General features: G+C 44.7%; 1 protein-coding gene across 3 annotated transcripts; it reads left to right on the top strand.

Moving 5' to 3' along the window:
• Positions 1-627: 627 nt before the first annotated feature.
• Positions 628-17,448, top strand: LOC310756966 (protein SSUH2 homolog). Of its 3 annotated transcripts, none has more exons than XM_083601976.1 (13): positions 628-945; positions 2,375-2,430; positions 2,836-2,934; positions 3,668-3,746; positions 4,104-4,233; positions 5,558-5,618; positions 7,513-7,637; positions 9,059-9,121; positions 10,375-10,457; positions 12,080-12,172; positions 14,011-14,116; positions 16,110-16,217; positions 16,724-17,448. In XM_083601976.1, exons 1-13 carry the CDS (start codon positions 920-922, stop codon positions 16,862-16,864), a joined length of 1,170 nt encoding a protein of 389 aa, XP_083458102.1. In that variant the 5' UTR covers positions 628-919; the 3' UTR covers positions 16,865-17,448. The 3 variants fall into 3 exon arrangements, with proteins under 3 accessions (XP_083458102.1, XP_083458103.1, XP_083458101.1); XM_083601977.1 differs by having other exon boundaries at positions 12,080-12,176; positions 14,015-14,116; XM_083601975.1 differs by having other exon boundaries at positions 16,110-16,933.
• Positions 17,449-19,426: the final 1,978 nt, after the last annotated feature.

Raw genomic sequence — 19,426 nt, 5'->3', positions numbered from 1 at the left:
CCTGGTCACCATCCTCTGCCAGGCTCTATATAGCAGATTCTGAATGAAATGTCTCAACAAGTTTTAAACTACAGTGGTATCTTGGATTAAGTACTTAATTCGTTCTGGAGGTCCGTTCTTAACATGAAACTGTTCTTAACCTGAAGCACCACTTTAGCTAATGGGGCCTCCTGCTGCCACCACGCTGCCAAAGCCCAATTTCTGTTCTTATCCTGAAGCAAAGTTCTTAACCTGAAGCACTATTTCTGGGTTAGTGGAGCGTGTAACCTGAAACCTATGTAACCTGAAGCGTATGTAACCCGAGGTACCACTGTACTTTCTTTTGACCCCAAGTGCTTGGAAAAATCTGTCAAATTATTTCTACAATTTCTGCTTCTAGTTAAGTATTTTTTAGTTATTTCTTTGATGGGGGGGCTTCCTCGTCTCCCCCCCCCCCCCGGCTACGCCCTTGGCTCTACACACAAATGATATACCCTCCAACATTTCTCCAATAAAAATAAGGACATCCTAAGTCAGGCTTCCTCAACCTCAGCCCTCCAGATGTTTTGAGACTACAATTCCCACCATCCCTGACCACTGGTCCTGCTAGCTAAGGATCATGGGAGTTGTAGGCCAAAAACATCTGGAGAAAGCAGGATCAAATCAGAAATCAGGACGGCTTCTCTAAATCAAAAACGTTCCTGGGGAAAAAGGGACACTTGGAGGGTCTGAAATAACATGAGAATGGGTTTAGGAATAGGGGAACTCCTGTCCATTTCGGCTTCCTCATTTTTCTGCTTCTCCGCCGTCCACATTTCCGCAGCTTATATGAAACAGAAAGTTGCGCAAGGCTGGCCAAAGAGGGATCCGGAAAGAGAAAGTAAAGAGAGAGGGGGCAAAGGTTGCTTGCTCGCCTGCTCGAGATGGTTTGCTAGAAGCGATGGCGGACGGCCGTCAGGGAATCCGGTGAGAGCCTTTTGCAAAAATCCCCCTCGTCGGGACCCGCTTCCCCCCTCTTCTCCGCTTCCCTGGAAAGCTGCCCGTCCTCCCCACCCTCTCCCTCCTCGCCATTCCTTTTAATTCATGCTGGAACGAAGTGAAAGGGAAAGAAAGTCCCCGTTGCCCACGTGTTGATTCTTTCTGCGCAGAAAGCTGCAAAGGGGGCTTTTTATTTGCGCAGGAAAAAAGCTGCTTCCAGAGGCGCTTTTGCTGCGGGCGAACGGGAGAGGCGCGCAAAAGCGCGCACGGCAAGGCAGCCGCGGAAGGAAGCCGCCGCTCCTGTCTCTCCTCCCTGGGCTGTGCGCGCCGTGCCGCGCCCATGTCAGTGGAGGGGGCCCGCTTTCATCTCCACAGCTAGCGGGACTTGAATTCGTCCCCAAGTTAAGAACCTCCCCAAAACATCTACAAAAACCACAGAAGCAAAAACAAAATAGCTCCAGGAAATTAGCTTCTTTTCCTAGGGACTTGGGAAGTTTCCTCATACGGCATGTGACCCGGAGTTCTCCACCCCTGGTGCCAGACATGTAAAAGCCCCGCTGCAAACAGGATATTGCAAGTTGGAAAAGTTTCAGAAAAGAGGGGAGGGGATACAAAACTTAGTATCTTTTTGTATTCCCCCCCAATACAAAACTTAATATCTTTTTGCTTTGTATTTTTCTCTATAAACCTTAATAACATTAAGTTTTTTTTAAAAAAAGGGAGGGGAGGAGGAAAAGTTTCAAAAAAGGGCAACCAAAATGATCAAAATGCAACTTTCTGCACAGAAAGGAGCAATTCCCCTGTGCAGAAAGGTTGCAGTGTTTGGGACTTTTTAGTTTAGAGAAAAAGTGATAAAGTTATAGATGTTTAGAAAGTTATGTACCACATGGAGAAAAGTTTTCCTACCCTTCTCATAACACTGCAACTTGTAGACATGAAATGTAGCTGATTGCTGGAAGATTCAGGGCAAATAAAAGAATGTACTTGGTCATTTGGCAATCGCTCCCAAAGTGTGTTGAAAGAGTTCTGAAGAACTCAAAAGCTTGTTCTCTACTTTATGACGATTCACTTAGTCATAATAAAGGCATTACAATACTAATACTATGCCAATAAAGGTATTATTATATTGTGGCTTTAGAGCTTTTAAAATCAACTAAAATGGCAGCCTACAATTTCTTTTTTTAAATAATGAGTTTGTTGCTGAAAAAATGGTCGTATGAAGCCAGCCTTGACTTTATATCTAAAGTGTTAAGCACCTACTACTTCAGACCTTCATCTGACAGTGTTAAAATCACATCCACAACTGCACTCTCTAAAGGTTTTATATTGACTGCATCTATTTCTGCTTTTTGTACACTAAGCCGCTCATTTATATTTGTTATTGTGCATTACACTCTTTTTCACTTTCTCCTGCTAGAGTACCAACTCAGACATACGGAACTGTTGGACAGACATCTGCTCAGTGGACGTTCGGTATGAAAAGCAAGACATTGCGGGCATTAATTATCCTTGTTAACCTTGGCTCCATTCAGATGTCACGCTAAATCCTAGTTTACCAGGGGTTGCCAATGTGGCTGCAGGTACCAGCATGACCACTGGTACCACCTCTTATGCCTGTGTAAGGTCTTGATAAATATCCATGATGCATGAGAAATTTGCCCTTCCTCCTAGCATCACTACGTTGTACCTACATTTGGTGACTGGTGCCCATGGCACTTTCTCAAATCCCAAAGGTACCCACTGGTGCCAAACCCTTGACCTATCACTTGTGTAATAAAGATGAAATCCTACATTTAGGTTTCAGTGTTCTGTACGATTCATTATATGTTTGAGGGACGACAACGTTCAACGTCTTCCTTTTCCTTAACTTTGTTGTAGGTGCCGCCTTTCCAAGAGACATGGCTCAGATGCCAGGACCTTATGCTCCTACGTATAACACAGGCAACATATCTGGCTATGAAGGCACAATCGCTGCAGGCAAGCACTTGTTGGTGTGGACTCTAGTTGCATAAAGTGTATGCCAGGGGCAGGCAGCCTAAGGCCCATGGCCTACAAGCAGCCCATGGGGGTCGTTTAACTGGCCCACGAGCCGCCCCCAAACCGCACGACGAATCCCCACCCGCTACACTAAACCAGTGCAGCATGGCGCAGGGACTTGCTTTTGCGGTGCCGGAAATAGCATCTGCACATGCTCAGACGCTGAAAATCACGTCTGCACAAATGCAGATGCTGGAAATTGTGTCTGCACAGATGCAGACACCAGAAATCTGGTGTCATGCACTCATGCACACGCACGCTCTTGCCCACGGAAGGATCTCTGCTGGAGTGAACCGGCCCAGGCAAGGTAAACCTTGCCGCTCCCTGGTGTATGCTGTAATACAAGTGCTAGTTTTTAAGGTGCTTCCCTTGTGCTTAATCCAGAATACTGCAGCATGATTGCTAACAGGAGTAAGGCCTTGTCAGCATCTCACACCTGCGCTCCAAGATCTACACTGGTTGCTGATTCGTTACCTGGACAAGTTCAGTGTGTTGCTATTAGTAAATAAAGCCCTTAACAACTTGGGACCAGTTTACCCACGGGTGCCCACTGCATGAATGTTCCTTTCCGCTATTGCCAAGGAGAACTTTCTTCTACACATTGCTCATGAGACCTGAGAACATTCACAACTGCTTTTCCTGCTGTTCTTACCCGAACCCCATTCCTTTATAGGAGGAAAACATTGCCTGCCTCCACCTAACTTGTTTCTTGGACATGGAGGTGGGCAAGAGCCGCCCCAGAGAACATGGAAGTAAGTGGATACTGTTAAGCATTCTGTTGTGGACATCCTTCTCAGGGTCACATGACAGTAGTGTGGGTGGGGCCAAGCAGGGCATGCAGATTTCACCTTTGTTCAGTAGGTTAGTTTCCACAGACACTCACACATCTCTCCCCAGCCTCCATTCAGAATTTGACGAGGTGTTTTCAGACTTCAAAGACATATTCTAACCGGGCCTGGGGAGAGTTGTGAGGGCCAGAAAAAAGAGATATGGCATGCATATTTGGTTCTTGACCCTGAGGTCCCCCGTCCCCCACCCCAGACAAAGAGGTCCATGGGAAGTTTGGGCGGTCAATTTTGCTTATCCCTCCTTTTGGTCGTTTCTTACAGTGTTCCTGCCATTTCAGAAGATGAAGCCAAAGAAGCTTTTATCCAGTACGCTTCCAGCAAGTGCTGCTACAGCACAGACCCAGCCAAAGAGATGGTGTTTAATGACCTACAGTTATTCAATACCTACAGAGTAAGCAGTATATATTGGTAATAGTATAGCTATGCAGGAGCAGCTGGTATGGTGGAGGCAGAGACGCCCTCTCAATGCTGGCATTGCCAGTCCGACACACCTGCCCCAACCACACCACCACCTTGCCCCAGTGCCATCCAGGTAAGCCGCAGTGACGCTGGTGTTGGGAAGGCAGTTCTGTGCTTCTTCCCAACTACAGCACACCAGCCACTGCTGCTGCCATTTATTTATTTTGATTACTGTGTTTATATTCTTAATGGTTAGCTGCCTTGAGTGTGGAAGGTCCTTTTAAAGAATAAACAACAGTAAATAAATGGTATCATTCATTCCCAACCCCAGATCTTCCTGTGCTGTCCGCAATGGCATAGCTAAGTGTCTATGTGAAAATTAGGGATACTTCATACAGGGCATTTAACTACCAATGCAAACTGATGGCAGTTCCCCTTTTCCCTAAATTATGAGGTGCCCACTTGGACTGTGGAGCACTTGAAGTTATTCTGTGGTGCTGTTGTGGAGCAGAAGGTTGTGTTTGTTTAAGGCACATAAAGGAAAAATAATAAAGAGAATTTTGCAAATTGAATTTTCCCTTTAGCCACTGCATGGGTCATGACTTCAACCAGAGTTGGGGGACCTGTTGTCCTCGAGGTGTTGATGGACTCCAGCTTCCATCCATCATCTTTGACCATCAGCTGTGTTGGCTGGAGCTGAATTGGAAACCAGAAACATCTGGAAGGCTGCAAGTTCCCCATCCCTGGCCTAACCTGTCTGAAAAGACAGAACTTTTAAAGTTCGCTAGGCATGGAATCAAGTCCTTTCTCCAGAGACACATCGGAGCTGGCAGGTGATTCTGAAGGATAACTCACATTTCTGGTTCTTCTTGGGATTGTTACCTTCATGAATGTTTCTGAACTTTTTAATCTAGTACCAACATCGCTGGATATTTTGCCCATCTCAAGGCAATGCTTTTGCTAGCATGAACATTTCTATGCATGAACATTTCTATGTGCTGTTCAAAATTAATACACATTTATGGATTTATTTTCATTAGCCTTTGCCACTTATTTTTTCAGTATCTGCAGTTCTTTTATATTAGCATGAACACTTGTAGGTGGGGACATTCTATTTTTTAGTATATATAACCATTTTGAATTAATGGATAAGAGATGCATTTTACTTGTACTGTTTTCTGGCGGTTGCTTTGTGTTGGCTCTAACCAGAGACGTTTTCAGGTGTTGCTTCCCTGCGTATTTGCCCTAAGCCAATTTTTAAAATCTGCTGACTATTTCTTAAGTGAAGTGTTTAATTCTTGAAAGTTGTTTCTTAGTATAAACTGGAGACCTTCACTGAATCAAGATCCTCTGAATGGAAGACGGAACCTTATGGGGGTAAGTGCTGCTTTGATACACTACAATCCAGCCCCACTTAGGCCAGACTGAACCATCCAAACACTTCACAGTGTGGTGCCTCTTCTTTGACTTCTGTCAGCTGAGCTGGGCTCCTGTCGGTCACCAATTGGGCCGGCAGGAGTCCCGTTGACATTATCCCAGAGGATACTCAGCAGAGGGCCTTGAAATGGGTTTCCAAGAGAGGGAATGGGGCTGAGCGGGCTGGGATACAATGGATCATGAGCTGATCTAACAGCAGGCATCAGGTGACATTAAGCCAGCTTTTCCTGCCCCCACCCCCAATTCCACTGAGCAGCTGAGGATGTTGTGATGGCTCTGCCACTTCACAAAAGGCTGTGTCAACAGGTGGTGGGAGTTCGGGTAGCAACCTGAGAGGAATTTTACAGGAACCAGCTTTTATTGCTTTCTCAATGCATTATGTAAAGGACTCAGTATAATAATATAGAACAAGGCCTTCAACCCAGAAGGATAGATACGTTTACAAAATTGCATATTTGTGTATCTTTGTTCTAAAAAAATCTGAAAGCATCAGATGGAACTGGGCTTTAGTATAGACCACCTTATCTCTCCATTTCTGTATGTCTTGAAAACAAGGTATGGTGGTACTTCAGAAGTTGAACAGAATCCGTTCTGGAAGTCCGTTCAACTTCTAAAACGTTCAGAAACTAAGGTGCAGCTTCCAATTGGCTGCAGGAAGCTCCTGCAGCCAATCGAAAGCCGCGGAAGTCACGTTGTACGTTCGGGTTCCAAAGAAAATTCGCAAACCGGAACACTCACTTCTGGTTTGTGGCGTTCAGGAGCCAAAACATTCGATTCACAAGGCGTTCAGGATGCAAGGTACAACTGTATAGCTAAAGATGGGTGCCCTTCACAGTTTTGGTAGAATTGGAGAGTTCCTCAAAGACACCCATCCTGACTTTAAGTGAAACATTGGTAAGATGAGACTGTACTGTATAAAGTGCAGAAGAAATTTATCTGTTTCTTCTGAGGTCATTGTCTTGGTATGGTATCAGAAGAAGCCCTGAGATTGACGAAGGTCACAAACAAAGTCTGAGAGCAATTTAAAGTATATTTCTGTACAATACGACATGTAATGAAGCAGTGATCAATTGTTGATCTTACAACTTGGATGCCTGCTTGCTCATAAGACGATATGTCCTTGGTTGCTTTGCAGCCCATAATTGATACTAGATATGTAGCACAGATTTTCTTAGTGAGATCAGGTAAACTAATGGGTCTATATTTCTAAGTAGAGAGAAGAATTTAGGTCAATCTAGTTATTAACTGAAAAGTTGGGGGAACAAAAATGCGGTAAATTTATAATTGGTGTAATTTTTAAAAAGTAATTTTGTTTGTGTTCGTTAGACAAAAGAGATGGCGTTAAAATCAGGGCACTTTTGCAACACTGGCTCCTGGAAAATGATAGTTTGAAAATAGTATCTGAAGAAGTGTGCATGCACACGAAAGCTCATACCAAGAACTAACTTAGTTGGTCTTTAAGGTGCTACTGGAAAGAAAAAAAAAATTTTTTTTTTAGTTTGAAAATAGAAAGCCACGCTATTGATTTTGAAGCATAGTTTGCACTGTAATCAATACAAGGGTAGACCATGGGGAAGAACGGATGAGGACGTCACTCTCTTGTGAAGGGAGGAAGTACACTGCTTAGAGATGACTGATTAAGCAGTAAATTAATGGTTGAAATGCTGGTGACGATCGTGATAATGAAATCTGGCTCCCAATAGCAGACTATCATTTTGCCATAGTTGCTAATATGCATGCTCTTATTTTGCTTGTACTGTATTGTGCATTGGAAAACATAAGCTTCTCTGAGGCCAAGCCAGATGGTAGTGTAAGTGCAGCTTTCTTATACCAGGTGGAGCAGTAGATTCCTACCTGCGTGGGACACCTCCTTTGCCTTGGGATGTGAGAGCAGACTCTCCTGGCATGTTCCGAGAGAAAACCCAGAGAATCAGAGTGCCTCATACATCAGCATTAACGGTACAGAGCTAATGTATTAATGAATATGGCGGTATACATAGGCCCATGCATTTTGTCTGGCCAGCACCCTTCCCCTCCTCTTTGGCACAGTCCTGTGCCTTTTTTCTTCAAGGTAACTCCCATTGAACTCAATGGGGTTTACTGCCAGGTAAGTGTTCATGCCGGGTTGTAGCTTGAGGCCCTGATTTTGTGCTGTGTCTGTGAGTGAGGTCAGGGACTGTTTCCCCAACTCTCTAGCTGCCAGTAGCTTATACTGTTGTCCTTAAGTACAAGGCAATTATGATCTAAGAGTTGTTCCTGTTGTGGTAAAGATTTATGAGAAGGAGCCAGTGACTGTGGGCCAGAGTCACGTAAGAGGGAAGCAGCTCTTTGGAGTTTCTCAGGCAGCAGAATTGATTTATAATGGAATTTAAGAGCAGAAAGAAGCGACAGAGGAATTTTGTTGCAAATTGTACACAGCTTTACTGGTAAGAGTTTGTGCAGAAATGTATGTATAGGCATTTAGGTGGATCGTTATGTGATCCGAGTAACAAGAGGGGTGTGTAATTTTGGAGGTAAAAGAGTTTTGTATTCAAATGAGATGGCTGAAGGGAAGTCAAGCAAGAAAGCATACCATACATTTAAAGCGCCGCCATACTTAATTTAAACGCTCATAGATTCCCTCAAAGAATTATGGGAGCTGTGGTTTGTTAAAGGTGCTGAGCACTGTTAGGAGCTGCATGTTACCTTCATAGAACTACAGTCATACCTTGGAAGTCAAACGGAATCTGTTTTGGAAGTCTGTTCAACTTCCTAAATGTTCGCAAACTGGAACACTCACTTCCGGGTTTGCGGCGTTTGGGAGCCGAAATGTCCAAGTACCAAGGCGTTCAGGATCCAAGGTACAACTGTGTTATGTCCAGAGTTTCCCGTGAAGAGGAAATTCTTATTAATTCACTCTGGAAATGGTAGCTCTGGGAAGGGAAGACATTGTGACCCAGTCCCAAGGTTTGTGCACTGGAAGAGCCTATGTTGGGTGTTCTCCATCTTGTTGGCTGTAACAGCAAGGTTCTGCCTTAGCCCAATGTCTGCAAGCATAGAAATCATAAGGTTGTGACTGAGATTGAAATTCTGAACCTTCTGACAGTAGAAGACCTGGGTGGGAATCTTCTAGATCTTATTGCAGTTCAGCACCCATAACAAACTCCAGTTCCTAGAATTCTTGGGGGGGAGGGGAGCCATGGCTGTTTAAAGTGGCACCATAACACTTTGAATGTATGTTATGAGTGTGGCCATAGTTTAATGTAAATCAAATGGAAACTCACCAGATCCTCTTAACATTGCCTGCTCTCATTATGAGCAGGATAGTATTTCCAGACAACCCAGGTCCAAATAAAAGCAGCTGGCTCCATTTTAACGCTCTCCTTTCTTTGATTTTGAAGGCTTGCCCGACATGTGGATCGACTGGTAGATGTCACTGCAGTAAATGCAATGGCAACAGCAAGGTAAGTAGTTGTGAGTAAGGGGAATGTTTTGCTTAGTGTGGAGTTTTTGTTTTGTAGAAAAGGGGGAACACAGATGAGAAAATAAAAGGTGGAGGAGGAAGCAACATGTCTTTTGTGCAGTAGCCTATCCTGCTATTGTCTAAACAGCTGATGGGATGTTGACTAGTAGGACCAAATTGGAACCCCAGAGATGCAAACCAGAAAGTCAGTAAATATTTGATACAGCAGTTGCACTGGATGTCGGGGGTATACGTTTTCTATGCTGGTTTTTCTTCCATATTTGGAAGCTCAGAACAGAGAACAATTAACATGACTGACTATGTAATCATGGATGTGAGAAATATTAATTAAAGTAAACATTGCAATACCACCCAAAATTGATAAAAGCCACAACTAACAACCCTTCCATCAATTTTTAATCTGTTAATTAAAAAATAATTATTATTTTTTTAAAAACTACATTTTTACATGCTTCATGAAAATAGAAAGGGATGAAGTATGGTGGAATCGAATAGAGTATCATTTCACAGATTGATGGAACTGGGCAGCTTCTCTTGTTAAGAGGCAAGAAATCTCCAGCTGCATCTAGGCAGTGTTAAGAAAGCAGGAGGAGAAGGTCAACACCTCTCACTTGGATGGAATCAGCCAGGTTGAGTCAATGAGACAGGGAAGTCCTCTGTCACAGAGGGAAGACCTTTGGATTTTTGATCAAGACAAAGTGGTCTTCAGGATTGACCCTTCATACTTCAGCACCACGTTTCATGATCCTCTAATAATTTTTTTGTCTGAGATGGCAGCAGTTTGAGGTTCATATGGCATTAAAAATACACTTGGTGGAGAGTGGAATCTGATTCCCGGGGTGGGGGAGGGGAGAGATAGTGCCCCTTGTTTCCCACAAGCAAGCCACCCAAGACTGTCTTGTCTTAAGAACCTCCAGAAGCAGGTAGAATCAAAAAGGCTTGGATATAGCCAACATTTCTGGCAGGTCTGCAGTTACAGCTGACTCCGTGGCCCATTTGCCCATAGGGACGCCTCTACGCAACAATGTCCTCATTGGGGATATGTACAAAGGTGGTGCCTTGGGCCTCTCCATCTACATTCCCAGGGTGTTACAAGATGGACATCTTTGCTTTGCTAGTGAAGTGATTCCTTGTTAAAGATGATCATGGAGATCTGATTTTGCCCAACGAGGGTTTTGTTTGGAGATACCCTGCTTATTTCTGGCTCTTTTGTCTAAAATTAAATCCCAACAGCAACAGTGTGGGAGATGTCATGGAAGAGGAGTCCGGTTTGTGGATGACACATGTGAACAATGTTCGGGAAGTGGACTTGAAAAGTGCGTGAGTCAATATGCAAATATATGAAGAAGATGCACATTTTTATTTTCACTGTGGGGTTTGAGTGTTGCACTATGTGTGACAATTTCACTGCTTCCTGGTCCCCTGATACGTGAGATACCATGGGCAATCTTATGGTGGAGCTTCAAGCTATAGGTTCAACAGATGATAGGTTCACATGTATACTGTGCCAATGCATGCATGTGTAAATATCTACTTTTCTCTAGTTACTATAGCACAGTTGCTCAGAGACTGAGGCATAGACCAGGAAGTCTTTGCTTCAAATCTTGCCTTTGCTGTGAACTGAGGCTGTATACACACTATATACCTTTAAAGCACATTCAAAGCACATTCTTTCCCTCAAAGAAATCTGGGCACTGTGGTTTTCTCCTCTCAGAATTAAAATTACCAACAACGCCCAACAAACTACAGCACCCATAATTCTTTGACGAAAATAATATGTTTTGAATGTGTTTTATAGGTATCATGGGTGCTCAGCCTCACTCATTGGCCTTGGGAAAGCTGCAGGATGAAAGACACATCTGCAGTATGGGAATAATAAGACTTAGCTTACCTTCAGAGGTGTCAAATGTTTGAAATACTGCATATGAAGGACTTTAAATACCCTAAGTTAAATTTTTAAAATAAAAAATATAGGAAGTATTGTCCTAGATCTTTCTGTAACTGAAGTGATTCTGTTTTTGTAACTGAAGTGATTCTATTGGCTTTTGCACTTGGGAAGGAATTTGTGCGCAAATGTAAAATAAAGCAAACGGCGTTGCCTAATGGCAGCACCCTGGAATGAGAGCTATAGTGTAACGGCCCGGAAAACTAGAAATATAAATGGAAGTCTCTTCTGTTTCATGATATTTTGCATTCAGGGACGTGTGCAGTTGTTTTGTCAAATTTGAATTAGCGTGAAGAGTTAGACAGCCCTCAAGTGAATGGAGAAAAGATCCTGCAGGCCTTATTTTTCACCTCCCCATTGGTCACAGGCACATATAGACTGTTAAGAAGATGGTGATCCGTCATTTTAATATTTTAATTTTTATGAGTTTTTCTGTGTACATATAATTGCTAAGATGATGCAGCAGCCTCCCTGAAGCTAAAGCTGTTCTGTGTCTAGTTGGGGGATGTATGGAAGCCTGTGGGAGTTCCATGGTGGAAAAATACATATGAGAGAAAGGCTTAGGGATATGTTTGAAACAGAAGGATCCAAAGAAAGCAAATGAAGCAGATTTCCAGCCCTTAACCCAAACTATGGGGCATGCCGCACTTCATGTCTCTGTGTGCCTGTGTTGGCTAAGTATATTCAAGAGAGCAGAAATAGGGTTGCCATTCCCTGACTAGTATTGGCCATACTGGAAAATGTTGCTAACTGAAAAAGAAGCTCAGCTTGTTATGCGTCCTGAAGCCCAGGAGATGGCACCATTTCCCAATAGAAAAACGAAACAAGAAGACAGCTCTAGAATTGAGAAACCTCTATTCCATTGGTTTTGCCGGATTATCCTTTCCTTTTTTGTGTGTGTGTTTCAGCCGGGCTCACAAAGTACCAAGCTTTATGCCGAGTAGTTTCATTACATTTTATCGCACCTTGTGTTTTATTACATTTTATTTACAGTTGCCAGGCGTGTTCTGGGATGGGAAAAACAGTCTGCAACGATTGTGAAGGAAAAGGACAACTGCTGTCGTTCATTGAGCTGCAAGTTGAATGGCAAGTCTTGTCAAAATAGACTGTGGTGGAAAGGGGAGGCCGCTTCTAACGGTGTGGAAAATTGGCTCTGCCTACCAGAGCCGCCTGAGTTTTACATTCAGCATCTTGAGTGAGCAGGTCCAGTATAGTTGCTAGAAATGGTTACTCAACTGATCTGGAAAATATGGGCTTGAGACCTCTTATCATTTAGGTTAGCTGTATGGGGCTAAATGAGGCACTGCTGTGGCTCAATCCGCACCGACGGTTACCTTTGAGCCTTGTGCCAGTTTGGTGACTTCATAAATTTATGGTCAGCGCCTGATGTGGTTCAGTTCCCCCATGGGACTGCACTGTGTTTGATATACCGTAATTTTCGCTCCAAAACACGCCCTTTTTTGCTCCTAGAAAGAAAGGGAAAATGCCTGTGCGTGTTACGGAGCGAAAGCACTCGACTGGAGCCATGGCTGCTGTCAGTCAAGCAAAGCGGGAGCCGCTTGCAGGGCTTTGCACGACTCTAGCTTTGATTGCTTTACAGCCAGGAGGAGGGGGAGGAGCCGAGGAGGAGGGAGGGAAGGAGAGCCATGGCAGCAAAGCGGGCAGCAGCCGCTTACACGCGAGGAGGGACAGACGGGAGCCATAGCGAGCCGGAAAAAGCGCCGCGTAGCCAGCAACAGCTGCTGCAGCCTCAGCTAGCAAAGGTCCGTGCGCTCTCTAAAGGGAGCAATGAGGCTGCAGAGGGACAGCAGGGCACAGGAGGGCTCTGAGCCACGAGCGCAGTGAAAACCAGTAAAAAAGTTTTTAAAAAGGCTGCTGGGGACAGGAGGGCACGGGATGAGGGAGAGGGGGAAATTACGATTCTCCCAGCGTCTCAGCTGATCCGCTGAGCAGGACTTGGGTTGCAGGGGATTCGCCATTAGCTGCGTAAAGCAGCAAAGAGGGAGAGAAGGAGCAAAGTGGGAGAGGAAAGGAGCTGCTTACACTGCTGTAAGTGGCTGCTGTCCGGTTGGCTCCTTTAAAGCAACAGTGCTCTTTCCCTCCCCCCTCCCCGCTCAGCTCACCGAAAAGCTCCTTTTCCACACACCCCATGCGTGTTCCTTTTCTCCATAGATCCCTCGCCTGCATTATTAGCCGCATCCTTTTCCACACACCCCACGCGTGTTCCTTCTTCCCTTAAACCCCTCTCCTGCATCATTAGCAGCATCCTTCCCCACCCACCCCACACGTGTTCCTTCTCCCCTTAAACCCCTCTTCTGCATCATTAGCAGCATCCTTCTCCACACACCCCACGCATGTTCCTTGTCCCTTGAATGCTTTTCCTTCCCTCCCCACTTAAAACGTGGTTACAAAGCACGGATCCACATGGATCCTCAGGATTTTTGCACTGGGTCACCCCAAGTTCACCATCAGATGACATAGCATATCCATGGCTACAGCCTGCACCAAAAAACACACACGCACCCACTGTTTCATGGGGCTGCAATGGTGCAAAAACGTGGTTACAAAGCATGGCTCCACGTGGATCCTCAGGATTTTTGCATTGGGCTACCCCAAACTCACCGTCGGATCACGTCTGTGGCCACAGCATGAACCACAAAAATCATACATCCACTGTTTCGTTTAGAATATTTTTTTCTTGTTTTCCTCCTCTAAAAACTACGTGCGTGTTATGGTCAGGTGCGTGTTATAGAGCGAAAAATACGGTATGTTGGAGATTGGGCCGGCTCTTCGACCCCACGTGAAAAGCTTACATAGCAGGGGGAGCCATTTTGAGAGCATTGGTTTGAGAAGGCCGTTGTGCTGTGAAAACAAAGAAAGTCTGCAGGTTGTCATTGCAACTCTCCTGCCTTTTGCCTTCATAGGAAGAACAACGTTTATGAATATGTGGCAGATGAAAGATCTGGATTTCCTATCGAACTGTTCAAAACGGTTACTGGAGAGACATTGTTTGTTGATGACAGCCCCATGGTAATGAAATGCTTTCACAAAAGCAGTAATGTAAAGAGAGGCAGGACTTGAAAAGGAACCAACTTAAGTGTTGGCAATTAATTAATTGGTGGACCATATTTCACCTTATAATGTCCCCCAGACACATAAACCTCCCCCCACCCCACTCCAACCTCTGCTACCTCTCCCTCACCCTGGGCCACAACACACACACAATCATAAAAGTAATTGTAGCCATACAAAAATACACAGGTACGAATGTGACATGTTTGTAAAGTCATCCAGAGCCTTTTAAAGATTTAGCGTGATAGAAAGGTTGCAGAGGCCTATGGCTGTAAACAGGTTTTCATTAATTCATAAAGTGATACTACAGTGGTACCTGAGGTTACATACGCTTCAGATTACATACGCTTCAGGTTACAGACTCCACTAACCAGAAATATTACCTCAGGTTAAGAACTTTGCTTCAGGATTAGAACAGAAATCGTGCTCCGGCGGCATGGCAGCAGCAGGAGGCCCCATTAGCTAAAGTGGTGCTTCAGGTTAAGAACAGTTTCAGGTTAAGAACGGACCTCCGGAACGAATTAAGTACTTAACCCGAGGTACCACTGTAGTTCAATTGAATCTTTCAGGAAACCCACTGGCAGCGGCGGAACATAAGCCCTTTCTCCCCCTGCTCTCCGCTACCAGGTCAGGCCTGACCTGGCAGCGGAGGTGAAGCTGCTGAGGCTGGGCGCATCTCACCGCAACTGAGATGGGATGCTCTCAACCGCCAGGTCAGTAGTGCGCCCCCTCTCAAAATTGTCCCCTGGCACCCCCCACTCTATGCCTCTGCCTACTCGGTAGCTTACAGCCAAATCATACAGCGATCCTACTATTTTAGAACCTGCCATATGCCCATTGTTTGACAGATTTGTGTTGTAGCTCAGACATAACAAGTTAGATATATATATATCGTTGCTGCATCCTAGATCCTAAGAAACCCTTCTGACCAGGGCTTCCTGACCCCCAACCCCAACAGTGGCAGTCAGAAAATAGTTTTAGACAGGAATGATGGTTTAAACGCAATCTTCCAAATAGCTTAATAATACATTTAATGGATTAAAAGAAGTTTTTAATACCCGGTGATTTGTTAAGACATGATTTGAAGATTTTGCATCTAAATGGCATTTCCAGAAAACATGCATATAGTTTGTGTGAGGCTGGGGTATACATTTTCTATAAAGCACCCTCGTAGTTCCCAAACTATTGCTGGCCTTGATAGCCAAGGCAAACCTTGTGGACCTATCACTCTGAACGAAGTCAGGGACAATCCCCCACTTTCTTCCCAGTTGGGGAGGATGTGGGTTGGGCAACCCAGGGGAGAACAATTTCTGTGCTCCTCCTTCCAGTCATGGAACTGCAGAAATTTTGGTGTTGGGTGACAGTGGTGCTTGGCCCACTTCAGTAGTGCATTTGTCAAATGGCAACACATTTTTCTGTGGAGGCCCACGCTGGGGCTTGTTTCGGCACTGGGCTGCCAGAGCATTAGAAGTGCCAAAGTGGGAACCCAACCTCTCTCTGGCTCCCATTTCCACTAGACGTTGAAAACAGCATCATACCACATTAAACAGTCATGGCTTTCCCCCAAGGAATCCTGGGAACTGTCTTCGGTTAAGCATGCTCAGAGTTGTTAGGGCTCCAGTTCCCAGAGTGGTTTACTAATCCCTCTTCCCAGGGAACTCTCCTGATAATTTTGTGTAAAAGAGAGAGGGCTGGACAGGGACATACTGGGTTCCCCAGAAACAGCCTGGCTTCACCATCTCGTATTGGCAACAGTAGTTTGCTCTGCATTTTACTTACCTGTCCGCAGTGCAGGCAAGAGGCTCTTCTTGGGTGGTATTCAGTTGTATTTTAGAGATCAGCTATGGTTCATGTCTACATAATGTGATAAAACAATGACTAGTCTGCTCTTGCTCCTCGCTCAGGACTTCAGTTTTCTATTTGTATGTCTTTGAAATTTGTGTTTCCATAGGTATATCCAGTGATTAGTTTCCCTGATTTTGGCATCAGTCAAGCCTCCAGCTATGCCGTTGAACAACACCAAGCTCAGTTTGCATCTACAAAGCGGATACTGAGGCAGGCAAGTGCTGTGAATATTAACCGAATCACCACTGAGGCAATGTTCCTCAGTGCTGTGGTCCAAGAGAATTGCCTGGAGCGCTTCCTTCCCCCATGCAGGGTCATGGTGAAATTCATACACCTGCTGGCCTCCATCGGCCTGTGCCCTTGCAAACATTCTAAGCTTTGTAGGCTTTTTCCATATTGTTTGGCCAAGTTCCTACATTGGCAGCACCCTAGGCTAGTTGGGTCAGATAATAGGGATGGGGAACTTCTGGCTTTTCAGGTGTTGTTGTGCTCCAGCTTAAGTAAGCCCAGAAGGCATGCCCAATGATTTGGGACAAGAACGTCAGGAGGGTCCCAGATTCCCCATACCTGCCAGATAGGGCTGCAGCATGTCCGTATTCAGAATGTGCCTAAGTCTTGCAATTCTTCTATGTATAAAAGAAAGCCATTCAGGTTTGAACATTTCTGCAAACGATACACTGATGTTTAGACCCTAAAAGTATCTTCTTTGTGTTTTTACAGAGGCAAACAATTGAGCTGATACTTCTCACCAGGGTACAATATTTATGGCATGGAAAACCTTACTCCTTCTATGTTTATGGCAAAGAACGCAAGGTGCACGCGGAGGATTATCCACAGAAGTGTTGCTGTACCATCCTGTGATTATTATGGGCTATTTCAACCGGTGTAAAAGAAGCACTGTTGATTAAAACTTGTGGAATATTTGCAGTCCCTCCTCATCCCATTTTTTTAAAAAAATGAAGTTTATTGTCCCACTTTATAAGAATTGTGGAAGACATAAAGGACTAAAGTTTGCCAAACTCCAGGATTACATATTAGAAGGAGAAAGAAGAGCAATCAGTGCAAGGATGTCTCATGCACAACAGAACATTCCTGCCCCCCCCCAGTGTGTCTCCTGAATATGTTCTTTTTTAATGCTTTATTAATATTAAAAGATATAACAAAGAAATATATATATATATATAATCAAAATAGAAATACAAAAAGAAAATCACATTATTTGTTCACTGTACATTCTTCAGTTCCCTACCACTTCCTGCCACTATAATACTAATAGTGCACTATTAATCTCTATTTTCTTTTTAATTGTCAATAATATATCCTCTTATAAATATCCATCATAACACAGAAATCATTCAAATCCTGCCACTTTTATACTAATACAATAATCTTTAAGATTTTTTTTATACATGTCCCAATTCCAAATAAATGTTTGTTCAGTATTACCTCTCAATTTGTCTTGCATTTTTGCCAGTTTGGTGAACTCCATCAATTTACTTTGCCACTCCAACTTTGTTGGGATTTTCTCTCCTTTCCAGTTCATTGCAATTAGTATTCTTGCTTCTACAGTAGCATACAAGAATATTTCTCTCGCAATTTTTGGTATGTCTATGTGATGGCTTTAGGGGTTGCTCGTGCGTAAGTTACCGCCGCTCTGGGCTTGGTTGCCTGGTTAAACCGTTTCTGTCTGGACAGCCATCCACTCCGTGGCTGTTCAGTCGCTGGCAGAATCTGTCAGTGGGCATTTCTTGAACCTCTTCCAGCAAAGAAGTTCTTTGACGCCAAGTCGCCGCCTACTCTCCCTGCGCGGAAGTCTTCTGCGCAGGGTGGGTGTGGGCAGCGGAGGACCTGTGCTCTCCTCGCTGGTCTCCTGCGAAGAGTCCTGGAGCCTCCTCTCTGCTTCCCCCATCGACCCCCCTCTATCCCTGGTGTTGCGCTGATTTTCTTCCCCCGCCGGAGACCTGCCTCTCTCCCTGCTTGGCCCCTCTCCAGCATCGCTGTGGAGCCTCGCCTCCTCCTCTAGCTCCGATGGCAGTTCCCTGACAGTCTAGGCCAAGTATCCCTAATTTTCTTGACCCTTCCGCTTACCAAATATTTCAACATTTGCTTGAAATATTTTTATACATTTTAGATAATTTTAGTGGTGTCAGGTACCATCGGAACTGCATCTTCATATTAGGGTGTAACATGCAGTGAATTTCATATTGACCTTCCATAAATTTTCCCAGGCAGTCATTGGGATGTTGTAGCCAAAGTCTTGGGCCCATTTGACCATAACAGATTTTACCTCTTCCTCCTGGACCTCCCTGGAAAGTATTTTTGCTTTTGAGTTTACCAATTCCTTTTCCAGTCTGGATGGTCCCACCCTGCCTAGAGGAGGAAAGGGGCTGGGCTTTGTTGGTGCCAGCAGCAGTAGCACTCGAGCGGCTGCCATTTTAAGCAGCCCCTCTCCGGAGCCCTTTCGCGCGCCGCTCATTGTCCCTCCACAGCCACCATTGCCAGCCCCTGCCACTCGCAAGAAACAGGTAAGCAGCCACCGGGGCTCGCGATGCTCTTGCATCATTCCCGCCCCCCACTAGGTCTGAGGGACAATGGACCGGCCCCCTGCTTAAAATGTTTGCTGACTCCTGATCTAGTGCAACTGTTTCACTGAATACTGATGCTTTGATTTCTCTGTTGCTATCTGTGGGGAGCGATCTCTTTGTCATCCTGAGAGCATTTTGAAATCGTTTTTCAATGTGAACCAGAAAAATCACCAAATAAACGATTCATTCTACTCTTTATATAGATCTCTGTAGTCTCTCTCACTCTCTCCTTCCCTCCCTCCCTTCTGCTCTCCCCCTTTCATCCCTAAACATTCCGTGTCATTGAGTTCTTATGGGGTGTTTTGGTTTCCCCCCTCCTTGATAGGATTTATTCCTACAAGGGTTTTTCTGCAAACCTAGTGTTACCTTAGGGATACCCCAAGTCTGCCTAGGCCTTTACTGTGGGTGGTGCAGTTTTGGCTCCAGATACATGAGCACAACAATACACATTGGAGACAGAGGGCACGATGGAGGGGCTGCACTCCTTCTCAAGGGGTAGGTTAATAGCTGGAGGTTACACCTGGATTCATATTTGTCATTAGCGACCCCTGTGACAAGGAGTGCCCTTTACCAGCTTTGTCTGTTGCCAGGTATTTCCACATCTGGGTCAGAATAACTTGACCACTACCAAAGGAGCATACTATTCATGTAGGCGATGACAGCAGTGCGGATACTACTGGCCCAGAATCCCGACCAGAGACGAATAGTTGAAAAAGACGATGGACTATGCCGAAATGGCGAAAATGACCAGGAAAATTAGAAACCAAGAAGATAGAAACTTTAATAAGGAATGGGGGAAATTTATAAGTTACCTAAGAGAACACTGTAAATGACTAAA

The sequence above is a fragment of the Podarcis filfolensis genome (genome assembly GCF_964270895.1).
Source record: "Podarcis filfolensis genome assembly, chromosome: 2".
In the NCBI taxonomy this organism is placed as follows: Eukaryota; Metazoa; Chordata; class Lepidosauria; order Squamata; family Lacertidae; genus Podarcis; species Podarcis filfolensis.
This window is presented reverse-complemented; position numbering and strand designations above follow the sequence as displayed.